The 12384-nt window shown below is 35.5% G+C and overlaps 1 protein-coding gene across 6 annotated transcripts in view; it reads right to left on the minus strand.

The window, feature by feature from the left end:
• The window catches only part of LOC145243903 (nicotinate phosphoribosyltransferase-like), a 328038-nt gene that overhangs the window by 94768 nt on the left and 220886 nt on the right, over window positions 1-12384 (minus strand). For all 6 annotated transcript variants that reach the window (XM_080107013.1, XM_080107009.1, XM_080107014.1 and 3 more), the window contains 2 exons: window positions 5119-5329; window positions 3085-3215 (listed from right to left, as the gene is read on the minus strand). In XM_080107013.1, the coding sequence (XP_079963139.1) occupies window positions 3085-3215; window positions 5119-5329 (342 nt within the window). The remainder of the gene's footprint in view (window positions 1-3084; window positions 3216-5118; window positions 5330-12384) is intronic.

Below are 12384 nucleotides of genomic sequence, written 5' to 3' on the forward strand. Positions count from 1 at the left end.
TATTGTTGGTCAGTCAGAAGTTTAGCATCTGTAAGGTGATGGACTAGAGCTTGGTTAATTATGGTCTCAAATATTTTGGCGAAAAGTGGGAGGAGGCTAATGGGGTGATAATTTAATGGGTCAGTTCTTTCGCCAGAATTCTTGAAAACTGGTACTACAGAAGCAGTTTTCCAGCAGGCAGGGAAGCAAGATTTATTAAGGCATTTGTTGTAAAGTTTGGAGAGAACTGGAGCTATTTTGGCGACGCACTTTTTTAATAGCACAGCCGGGATGAGATCAGGCCCACAGGCTTTTGCAGTATCAAGATTTCTTATGATAGCATGCACCTGAGAAGGGGTGATTTTCAGATCGTCTAGTGTGGCGTCTGTCCGCAAAAGTCGGGGGGGGGGGTTAGCAGGGTCCAATGTGGAGTTGGAGGCAAACCGTCTGGCAAGCATGTTAGCCTTCTCAGTTGCAGAGCAAACAACCTCATGATTGTTGGATAGTGGGGGAATTGTTGATTGTCCATTATTTACTACACTGTTGTAGATTTTCCAGAAGTCACGGGTTCCCAATTTCTGTGTTTCGATGCATTTTTTGGTGGTTTCAGTAAATTCTCTCTTAGCTGTCGCTATTTCTTTCTTACAGTTATTTCTGGCTTCTTTCTATATACTTCTGTCTTTTTGATTTGGACTTATGTTGGTTATATTTGCGGTACACATGCTGCCTTTGCGCTATGGCAGCTGCACAAGTAGAAGTAAACCATTGGGGAGAGTGGGGCTTGCTATAGAATTTGCGCGTGGGAACATGTGCTTCAATTGCTGTTTTGAACCATTCAGTGGTCTCATTTGCGCAATGTTCAGCAGGAAGCGAAAAAATATTTTGCCATGGAGCGTCCCTGATGAGATCCCTGATGGCTTCCCAGTCAGTCTTTTAATAATATCTCGTTGTTTTGAGCAGTAGCTCTTCAGTTTTGGCTCTAGAGTTTAGGGTAATTTCAACCATTACCACTGCATAATCGGCGTTCCCTAGAGGGCTGTGAGCATTCGTTACAGTCATCGGGAACTGTGGTCAAAAACAGATCTAAAAATGATGCGTGTTGTTGTTGCTGGTCTGGGAAACAGGTTGGAAACGTAACCATCTGTGATAGGGAATGAGATATAGAGAAATGTGTTGTGGAAAAAATTTAATTTGTTTTTTAGCCAGTTAAAATAGCTGCTACAAGGTCAACATTTTAGAACTTGTTAGGCATAAGTCAATTAAACATGTTATTTCTGCACATGCACAAATATAGACTTCTATCTTTATCAATTTTATCAATGTTAAAGCTATATTTCATGAGTGAAAAATTTACTTTCACCATGACTAATGTTTGTGCAAAATCTTAAAGAAATCCAAGGCATGGTTATTGAGAAAAGTACGAACAGACGAACGGGAGTGAATTACTAGGCCCAATCCCTCCTTTGTTGGGGGGATAAAAAATGCAAAAAATTAATTTTATTTATAGAAAAAATTACTAGATTTTTTTTACGTGAAAATGAATTAATCAATTCCTTAAAGATGTCTATAACAGAATAGATCAAGTGGCACTGCCTTTTTTGCGATATTTTTTGCATAACTGGTGTGGGTATGATCATAAAACTTGAACGATTCTATTTATAGCCAAGGCTGATAAGAATGAAGTAACCGGACAGCAGAATTGCCATATAAATGAATGAATTAATTATTTCATATGATTTTTGTTTAAAACAAAATCTTCCACTGCTGGTAGTAATAATAAAATAACAAATACTCATTGATTTTAAACTACCAGTAAAACTAAAATCTATAAATCATCCCCCCCCCCCCAAGACTATACACACCAAGTGTTTCTAATAAAATATCTGCACATTTAACATGTGTTTTTACAGTAATCGGGAATAAATAAAAACTATAGTTAAATATTTAGAGATTTATAAAGAATCAGAAATTTAGTACGGAATGGGTAATTGTATCAGGACCAAGAAAAATATTGGAATTGTCCTATTACTAATATGTATGTATACAAAAGATGATCACGGCTCAAAAGTTAAATGAACTGTTTGTTCATTAGGTTACTGAAAATATGTACTTTGATTAAGTGACTATACAAGTACGTGAAATATACAGCGTTGACATGCCATACGTTGAACTAATGCAACACAAGTGCGTCCTTACATCCTATATCAGGTCTTACTTTTTCCTTTTATTTATTAGGCTGTATGATTAGCTCAACATTGAGGGGAACTCATCAATTAATATACAGGAAAACATGCTAGCAATTAACTGCACGCCTGTGGAATTGTCTTCCGTTTTCCTGCTTTCCGGCTGACTACACTATGGTTGTGTTCAAGTCTAACGTAAATAAGTTCTTGATGAGCCGTTCCATATAAGTTATCAAATTTACCAAATTTTCATTACTAATGATTACTATATTGTCCAATTTCTACTGTACACTCTTTAACCCTTATCCTTGAGTGGCCTCTTGGCCTTGATAATGTGGTGATGCCTATGTAAAAAAAAAAAAAAAAAAAATATTAAAAATAAAAAAAATTTAATACTGTTGTTGTCTATCTCCTTACCACAGCGAGCGGAGGCATGTGACACAAATATTGAAAAGTGGGATTCCAAGAGCCAGTGTCCTATAGGAAGAGCATTCTGGCCTGTAAAAAATGTCTGCATAGCCATGTTGGCATTCTCTGGTAGAGGTACCTCAGGCAATTAGGAATAAAGTAACTCATTCTTCAAGCAAGAAGGCAAAGCCTGTCAGGGTGGAACTCCTAGAACTGCACAAGACCAAAGCCATACCTCAGCCAACAGGGAAAAATTCATCTCAACAATGACCTAAACTGTTAGCTTTGGTGCCTAGAGACCCCCCTTCCCCTCCTGCCACAGGATTTTAAAAATTATTTTATTAGTATAATATTTTAAAAATTTTTTAAATAAAAAATTTAAATTGAGGATCATGTTAGAAGCATTACTGTAGAGACCACCATCAGGTTTTTTACAAATTCTACTAACAATTTAAAAAGATAAACCACCAATCATCTTTTTGAGACAAAGAAGAAGCCAGGAACTTGTGCTCACCTCCTAGGTAACAGTAGCGGGAAGCAGACATGCCCCCATCAGGCCCCTGTGCACGACGCAATCCAAATTCAAATAATGTCATGTCTGGTCCTGCAGCCAGGCGGAAGCGAACAGCATTGGTTGCCACCAAACTAAAAAGATAAAGAAAAGAAGGTTTATATGATTTATCGGTTGAACAATATATCATCTGGCCGTGAAAAAAATTCCAGAGGACAGAAAATTTTTTATAAACATTGAATATGCTAGTATCATCATTAGACCCGCACAACGAAACAAAAGAATATACTTCACGACCTATTAGAGATTAGCAGGATTAAAATTCCACAGAATGAGAAATATAATTACCAAATATGTTTTAATAAGGCTGATATTTTTTTTGCATAGTTCAAAAAATTAATTTTTTGAACAGAAAAACTAACACACAACAAATATGAGTCTATGAAAATAACATCCATCATATTTTAAATATAGCATTCGCCCAACTCTTTAAATGAGATAATTTAATAAGTACTAATAAAAACTCAGGGAGTAATGTTGTGCTACATAGTTCAATACAAATAATAAAATCACATTGTAATAGATGATCTTTAATTTACTCCTTCAGTCCAGCACCTCTTGGCAGACAAGGTTTTTTCTTTTAGCCATTTCTTTCAAATGATCCCTTTTTAGGTAAGGTTTCGCCGACTTCTTTAGTGAAGAACTGTTGCACGTCAAAATTATGAGTTCCTTTCTCACCCCATTACAATAATAATCATATATTATGATATTCGAAAACAAGGCTACTTCAAAAAAAAAAAAAAATCATTCTCATATTCTTGTTAAGGGTTGCACAATTGCCCTCTTTAAAACTAAGGCCAAAATTTACAAATTTGGCCTTTTTTGAAGCAGTTTGGCCTTCAAAAATTGTATTTGGCTTTTTTTTTTTTTTTACAAAGCATAACGTACAGACTCACTAAGGAAGGAACAAGCAGGATATTACATAGAGTGAATATTTGACGGTTGAAAGACATCATCTTGAAATACGACTGACTTATAAACTCCTTCAAATTAAGTCAGGCTAAAGTCAAGTTTGTTTCTTTCACACACAAACATGATTCCTCTTTATATTTGTTTGATGACCAATGATTTTAAGAGGAGTTGTCTCAGCAATAACAACAAATGCAGGTTCTGCCACACAGAAGTAGAGACCGTGAGTCACCTTACAGCTAGCTGTAACCTTCTGCTGGAGGATGTCTACTAAACAATGCGACACAATGGAGTGTGCAAATATCTCCACTGGATAATCTGTAAAAAGTTGAATATCAAATGCAGCAGTAAGTCTTGTTAACATGTTTACCAGAAGGAACAGTTGGAAATAAGTCATACACCATCCATTATGACTATGCAATTCCTAAAACTACCTAAAAAAACGAAGTTATTAAACCTGACAGTTATATGGGACAAGAAGAAAGTAACAAGCTTAGAGGTTAGTGTCACCAATTATGCTAAGTTAAACAGAGCCAAGTGGGAAAAGATAACGAAATACTAAGGTCTTATGTACGACATGAAAAGAAAATGGAATCTTAGGAAGATCTCCATTGTTCCAGTAATTATAGGAACAACTGGAGTCATTGAAAAGAATTTTAAAATCTGCCTGGCAAATATACCCAGTGAACCAAGTGCAAGAGAGTCAAACTTACACTTAAAGGGATGGTAAGAATCTTAAAAAAGACCTCTCAGTTGGAATGTATTAGATAGCGGGTGAATTTCTGGCATTTAGTAGAATGCCCCATCCCCAACTAGAACAAAAAAAAAAAAAAAAAAAAAAAAAAAAAAAAAAAAAAGACATGCATGAAAGTATAATTAAAAGTGTATTAGCAAAAGTATGTAACAGAAGTACACAACATGATTATGGGACCATAACTGCCATGAATCGCTACTCAATAACCTGTTAGATGTAAACATATCTGGATAAGTCTCTGGATAAGTCCATTATTTCTGAAATAGGTAAGTCAGCTTATCTTATAACAGAAATAAAATGCCGGAAATTCTTACCTGGCATAATTGACAAGGTTCAAAAAACAGGTCTCCAGCAGTTGCACAATTGGTAGCGGGCCTTCAACCATGATAAGAGGGACTTTTGGGAATACGACAGTACCTTCGTCGATGGCCCACATTGTAACACTGTTCACGTTCATTTCTTTGAGGTATTCAAAAAAACCTGGGTGTGTGTCTTTGGGAAGGACTCTTCGTAAGTAATCAATATCTACAAAAGAGAGAGAGAAAAAAATGAATAAAATTGAAAAAAAAAAAAAAAAAAAAAATGATTCTATAGTGCTTTTCTTTATCTCCTGAGTGAGTAGTAATGAATTAATATCTTCTTAAAGAGGAAGGAGGTAAAGCTTGGGAAAGTGGACCACCTAGAGCTGCACAGGATCATACAGAATCATAGTGGAAGATTAGACACAAGGTCAAGAAAGTGAGATTTAAAAAAAGCAGCACTCTAGAGGAACAACATTCTGGCTAAACAAAAATTGTCTGGGTAGCCCTGTCAATTAAGCTTTGGGAGGGTAGACCTCCGAGAACTGCATACGACTACAACTTAGACCAGAAGAGAACAAGGCCATGCCAGCCACAGTATACCTAAGACTGTCAGTCTGATTTTGGCAGAAAATAGTTTTTATTCTATTATTATTATTAATACTAGCTGTACATACCCGGCATTGCTCGGTAGAGGGTTTAATCACATACTATTGAAAATACACCAAATATTATAAGTTGTTGAACGTTGATCATATTTAGGATTTCTGAAGAGTAAAACAGTCATCTTCATCTATGAAATTTTAATAAGGAAATAAAATCTTATAGTTTAAAGGGAAATAATTCGTATGTTAAATAAAAACTTACTTCGTTTTTAAACACAGCTGGTTTTGGTTATAATAATGATAAAAATAAATTAAATTAAATATAAAATAAAATTAAATAAATCAACTTCATATAATATTTCTAAATAGAATACTTAAAACAATTCTATTACTAATTTCCTTTAAAAATTTAAAGCTAATTATTAAAACAGATTTTCTTTAATGCCATATGCAAATGAGATAACCTGTTGAAAGTTGATTCCAGGAATCTATTTGTGAAACAATACCTTTTGTATATTAACCAAATTGTGAACAAATAGAAAAGAATACAACTTTTTTAAAAAAATTTTTTATTATTATTATTATTATTATTATTATTATAATAACAAAATCAAGGGAAATAACTCTTCAAACTGAGGGGAATTGGAAACAAGGTTGGTTGTTAATGTGAAAATCCAGCTCCCAAAAAGGGAAATTCTGAATTGGAACAAAAATAAAAATTACCTCAGTCTAGAATGAGTTTTTCTTCACAAACCAAGGATAGAAAAGATGAAGAGTAGTATTAGAGCAGATACTATACTTTGATTTTTGATTTGTTTCATTTTTAACCTTTTTCAGCTTATTGTTTCCTTACACAAGAGGGTGATTTTCAAGATGAGGATCTGATAAAAGAGATGCATCGACAAATTTCAAACCATACGAATTGTTCAAATCACTTGTGATAAAACCAATTCTTTCTGTTCATGTTCAACGTTGATGTTGTGCTTGTTGGTCTGAATTTGTTTTATACGATACAAGACTTTTTGTCCATTTTTAATGGCAAAAGTTATAGACTTAGAATGAATGCTTTATGCCAAATTAATGCAGTTAAATTTGTGTGCATTTTTGCATTAATACTAATTGTTATTAATTCTTAACTGTGCATTGAATAGATACCACAACACTTAATTTGTTGCTTCTTATCATAGCACAAGTCTATACAAAATTTCAGACAGATCAGACTAGTAGTTTCTGAGAAACGTTCTAGAGTAAATATGGTATTTTGGTGATTAATCCCTATCAATTCCTAACTGTGCACTGAACAGATACCATAATACTTAGTTCGTTGCCAGTGTCAAAACAAACGGCCAACAAAATTTCAGCCAGATTGACCTAGGAGTTTCTGAAAGAAGTGAAATGGAGAGACAGACAAACAAACAGACTAAGAGAAATTATATAGTGTGTGTGTGTGTATTCTTCAGAATACAAATATAAACGCACACAAACACAACCAATTTATAATATAATTATATTGGTTGTGTTTGCGTGTGTTTGCATTTATGTATGTTTGGGTTGAGCATTGTCGTAAATGTATCTCACCTGCTACTTAAATGGCTATAAGGTGAGGCTCATTGTTTGTTTGTTTGTAAATAAACAAGCAGTTCAAGCACTGTAAAAGCTGTGGACAAGTGTTTATTTAAAGTGACATTTGTTGAGGTCATTTGCGAGCGCCGCTCTAATGGGCCAGTGGGTAGAACTGCCGACTATCAACACAATGTTTGTAGCTTCAAACCTTGGCTTGGGAAACGTGCTAGTCTAATCGATACAACTAAACAGTACTGTATGTAGATGATATATATATATATATATATATATATGTGCACACACACATACACACAAGAAGCGAACAGACCATTGACATTTACAAGCATCCTGTTCCCCCTCTTTGACAGATGTAGAGTCTCTGAGGAATAGTTTTTACTTTGTAAAAATACATAGCCACATACAAACATACAATCTCATTAAAAATATAGGATAATAAAAAATACAGATTATTCAACCATAATTAATCAAATATCTACAGGCAACATTTGATATTTGTTATGACTCTGGTGGCTGAGGATATTTCACATTTGTATAGGTTAAATAAAATAAAACTATTTATATAAAAGCCAAGTACGCCCAAGGATGGAATACTGCTTCCATATCTGGGCAGGAACTGCTAAAAACAGCCTATCATGCCTTGACACAGTACAAAATAGACTTCGTGGCTTAGTGGGGGATGCCCTTTTCTCTTCCCTGCAATCTCTCTCCCATAGAAGAGACGTTGCGAGCCTATCTTTGTTTTATCGTTATTTCCATGGCAGGTGCTCGTCTGAGCTCCAATCTCTAGTTCCCCGCTCACAAATCTTTTACGAAAAACACCGGTCTAGCTGAAACCACTGTCAAACATTTTCCCCACTCTTTATCTGTGCCTAAATCAAAACGTAGATTCCATGAACAAAGCTTCTTTCTTAGAACTGCACGCCTGTGGAACTCTGTTCCGTCTGCTTGCTTCCCACCTGACTACAACCTGGATGTCTTCAAGTCCAATGTAAACAAATTCCTGATGAACCGCCCCCTTATGTAGACTTTTTTATTAAACCCCCACACTAACGTACTGTACATGCAATAACCCTTATCCCTGAGTGGCTTCCGGGCCTTGATAAGTGGTGATCACCTTGTAAAAAAAAAAACTTGAATCAAAGAACTAGAATAATGAAAAAAATAAAAAGGATTAAAAACCAAAGGTCAATAAGTTTTTTTTTTTTTTTTTTTTTTTTTTTTTTTTTTTTACACAGAGATCACCACTTATCAAGGCCCGGAAGCCACTCATGGATAAGGGTTATTGCAAGTACATTACGTTAGTGTGGAGATTTGATGAAGTGCTTACTTAAGGGGGCGGTTCATTAGGAATTTGTTAACATTGGACTTGAAGACATCCAAGTTGTAGTCCGGAGGGAAGCAGGCAGACGGAACAGAGTTCAACAGCCGTGCAGTTCTAAGAAAGAAGCTTTGTTCATGGAATCTGCGTTTTGATTTAGGCACAGATAAAGAGTGGGGGAAATTTTTCACAGTGAATTCAGCTAGATGGGTGTTTTTCGTGAAAGATTGGCGAGGAGGGACTAGAGATTGGAGCTCAGACGAGCACCTGCCATGAAAATAACGATAAAACAAGGATAGGCTCGCAACGTCTCTTCTGTGGGAGAGAGGTTGCAGGGTAGAGAAAAGGGCATCCCCCACTAAACCACGAAGTCTATTTTGTACTCTGTCAAGGCATGATAGGCTGTTTTTGGCAGCTCCTGCCCAGATATGGCAACAGTATTCCATCCTTGGACGTAAAAGTTCACTTAAAAAAAAAAAAAAGGGATTATAATTTTATTCCATAAACATAAATACATTTGATGATGCAAGATAGAATAAGATTAACAATAAAGAAAAGAAAAAAAACAGACATTAAGGGCAGCTCATGTAGCAGCCATCATCCAATTCTTCCCCCTTTATTAAAAGCTAGTCATGGAATGTAAAGACTGAACTTTCTCACGCCCGAGGCTATTCTCTATCCCTACAAATCTACTATCAAACCATGTATGAAATATTGTTGCCATATTTGGATTGGTGAATCCTTGTCCCATCTAAATGATTTTGACAAATTGCAGAAACGTATCTATAATTTGATTGGCTCCACATTTTTTTATTCACTGCAACCTTCTCACAGACGTGGTGTTGCTAGTCTCAGTCTTTTCTACACAAATACTATTATGGCATGCGTTTCTCAGAACTGTCTGATCTATTCTTTGTTTCCTTTGTTCCAATTTGTTTGACTCGTTGGTCCAGAGGTCAACATCAATTTATTGTTTTAATACCACATAATAATAAAGCTTCTTACCAAGGATTGCAAGGTTTGGAACTTTTTTTCCTGCTCACTGTTGTCCCTTTACCTATGTTTTTTTTTTTTCAAGATTAAGGTCAATAGGCATCACCTGTCTTTGCAATAACCAACTTTCATTGTTGTTAGATTCTTATATCAAATGACTTCATGCCCTGATTTCCATAGAGACAAAATAGGGAGGTGGGGCAAGAGTTACTGAAAGGTCCACTTTCTACTCTGCATGCAAGATTGGATTTAAGAGGTTCAAGGTTAATTTGCTTGAGAAGAAAAAAAATTAACATTTCAGGTTTCTGATGAGTATATAAGTTAGGATTTACAATTATAATGTGTAATTTCAAAAATAAACCCTCTTATTTTTTTTAACTCAAAAAGTTAAAGAGACATGAAGACTAGAGTGGTACCATTAAAACGAGTGACCTTTTGTGCCCCAGAAGGTATTTTTCTACAGAGTCACCACCATTCTTAATGCATTCTTGGTAGGAATTCAATGACCCTGCAACAGAGATATGAAACTTTCATGTCATGAATGCATAAGTTTAGTCATCATAACAATGCATTTTGCAATCCCCTCTGAATCCGCTCAGGCAGAATAAAAAATAGGAAGCATTTCTTTTGGAATGGCCCCCGTGTGTGTGTGTGTATATATATATATATATTATATACACACACACACACACACACACTATAATGCCATTCATGTGCTTTTTGAACGGAGTTGAATACGATTCTTTTTGGGATTCAATCTAAATTTCAAATCAATTCAACTTTACACAATAGATACAATCTTTTTGTTGCGATATTTTTTTATAATTAACGGGGTATTCTCCCTGAAAGTTGGAAGATCCTATTTATAAATGCTGCCAATAGGAACTGATGAATCAAACTGAGCCATGTTCTGTTATCAACCAATCAGAAACCAGAATTGCTCGATAAAAATTGAATCTTTTAGCATTCCAGCACATAATTTTCTCGTGTCAACACGAGAGGGATCTTTTGCTCTTTGCTTGCAAAATTATAAAGTCCAGGACAGCAATCCACTAAAAATTCTTCATATCCAGAACTTGTATAGAATAGCTACCCATCGAAAACGCTTCTGAAATTAAACATGGCTTCCAATTCAATATATTATATATACTACTTATGCATATGTGCTATCAGGCACAAGATTAACTAATTTGCATATTGGTTTTGAAAGATGGCATTCTATTAATGAACTATTGTTTTATTTTTTTTAATTCAATAATTTTTATTTTTTTTTTTACTCACACTGAGAGAGGTAGCAGGGAGAAGAAAAGAACATCACTCATCAAAATTTTAAGTCGGTTTTTTAACTTGTCGAGGTACTCTAAGCATTTCTTCCTCAGATGTTGCAACAGTATTCCATCTTTTTTTTTTTAATTTTTACATAGCAGTCAACACTTATAAAGGCCTGGAGGCCACTCGAGGATAAAGGTTAATGGGTGTACAGTAATCAATGGGATTATAGTGTAGTAATCGTAAGTAGGGGAAATTTTGTAAATTGTATTATTTAGGGGGATGGTTCATCAAGAACTTGTTTATGTTGGACTTGAAGACAATCAGATTGTAGTCAGCTGGAGAGCAGGCAAGCAGAACAGAGTTCCAGAGGTGTGCAGTTCTAAAAAAGAAGCTTTGTTCATAGTATCTACATTACATTTATGTACAGATAAAGAGTGGGGGAAATTATTAATAGTGGTTTTGGCAAGATGAGTATTTTTCGTGAAAGTTTGGCGAGGGGGGACCATACATAGTAACGCCCGAAAGTATCCTGTACCTCTATAAGGCCACCATTTGCCTATATATGGAGTATTGTTGTCACATTTGGGCTGATACATCTCCTACTAGTCTCTCACTCCTAGACAAGGTTCAAAAGAGAGTCGCCAACCTGATAGGTCCTGAACTGTCATCTAGGCTTCAGCCTCTGTCCCCTCGACGAAATGTAGCATCCCTCTGCCTGTTCTACAAGTATTTTAATGGTGAATACTCTGACGAACTGCAAGTACTTGTACCCCCTCAACGTAAATACCCCCCGACAAACCCGACAAGCAGCAAAATCCCACCCCCACACAGTAGAGATCCCTAGATGTAAGAGAGCCTTCTACTCCAGTAGTTTCTTCCCAGAACAGCTAGACTTTGGAATTCCTTTCCAGGTTCCTGCTTCCCCAACTGTACTGACATGCAGAAGTTCAAGTGTAACGTGAACTGACATCTTGCTGCCTAACTCCCCACATAGTATCCCTGTAGCTTATGTCCCTGATAGTAGCCCCCTACATCAAAGTGGCAATGTGCCTTGTTTGGGGTGAAAATGTAATAAAAAAAAAAAAAGAAATTAAAAAAAACCTAGCTTTTATATAGGTAGAGAATTGCATCAGGAGTGAGATACTGGAGCGATAGAAAGATCCTACCATTTTTTCAGTGCCCTTGGCAACAGATTTGATGTACGTGTTTCATTTCAGATTAAGAGTAAAGGTCAAGCCCAGAAGCTTGTCAAAACATAGAGCCTCTCTTGGAACGTATTTGGCTTTTATACAAGGTACAGGATTTCATTAGGAGTGAGATGCCTTCTATTTGGCTTATCTCTAAATTGCAATTGATTTTTTTCTTTCTTGTCTTTAGTTATATTTTAAACACATTTTACAAAAAGTTCATTTTTATCCATCTACATAAAAAAAAAAAAATTTTGTGTTTGCAAAGTTATTAATAAAATGTTTTTTTTTATTAATGTTTCACATTTTTCAAGCACGGGAC

This window comes from Euprymna scolopes, chromosome 22 (assembly GCF_053919585.1).
Source record: "Euprymna scolopes isolate OS-2025 chromosome 22, ASM5391958v1, whole genome shotgun sequence".
NCBI lineage: Eukaryota > Metazoa > Mollusca > Cephalopoda > Sepiida > Sepiolidae > Euprymna > Euprymna scolopes.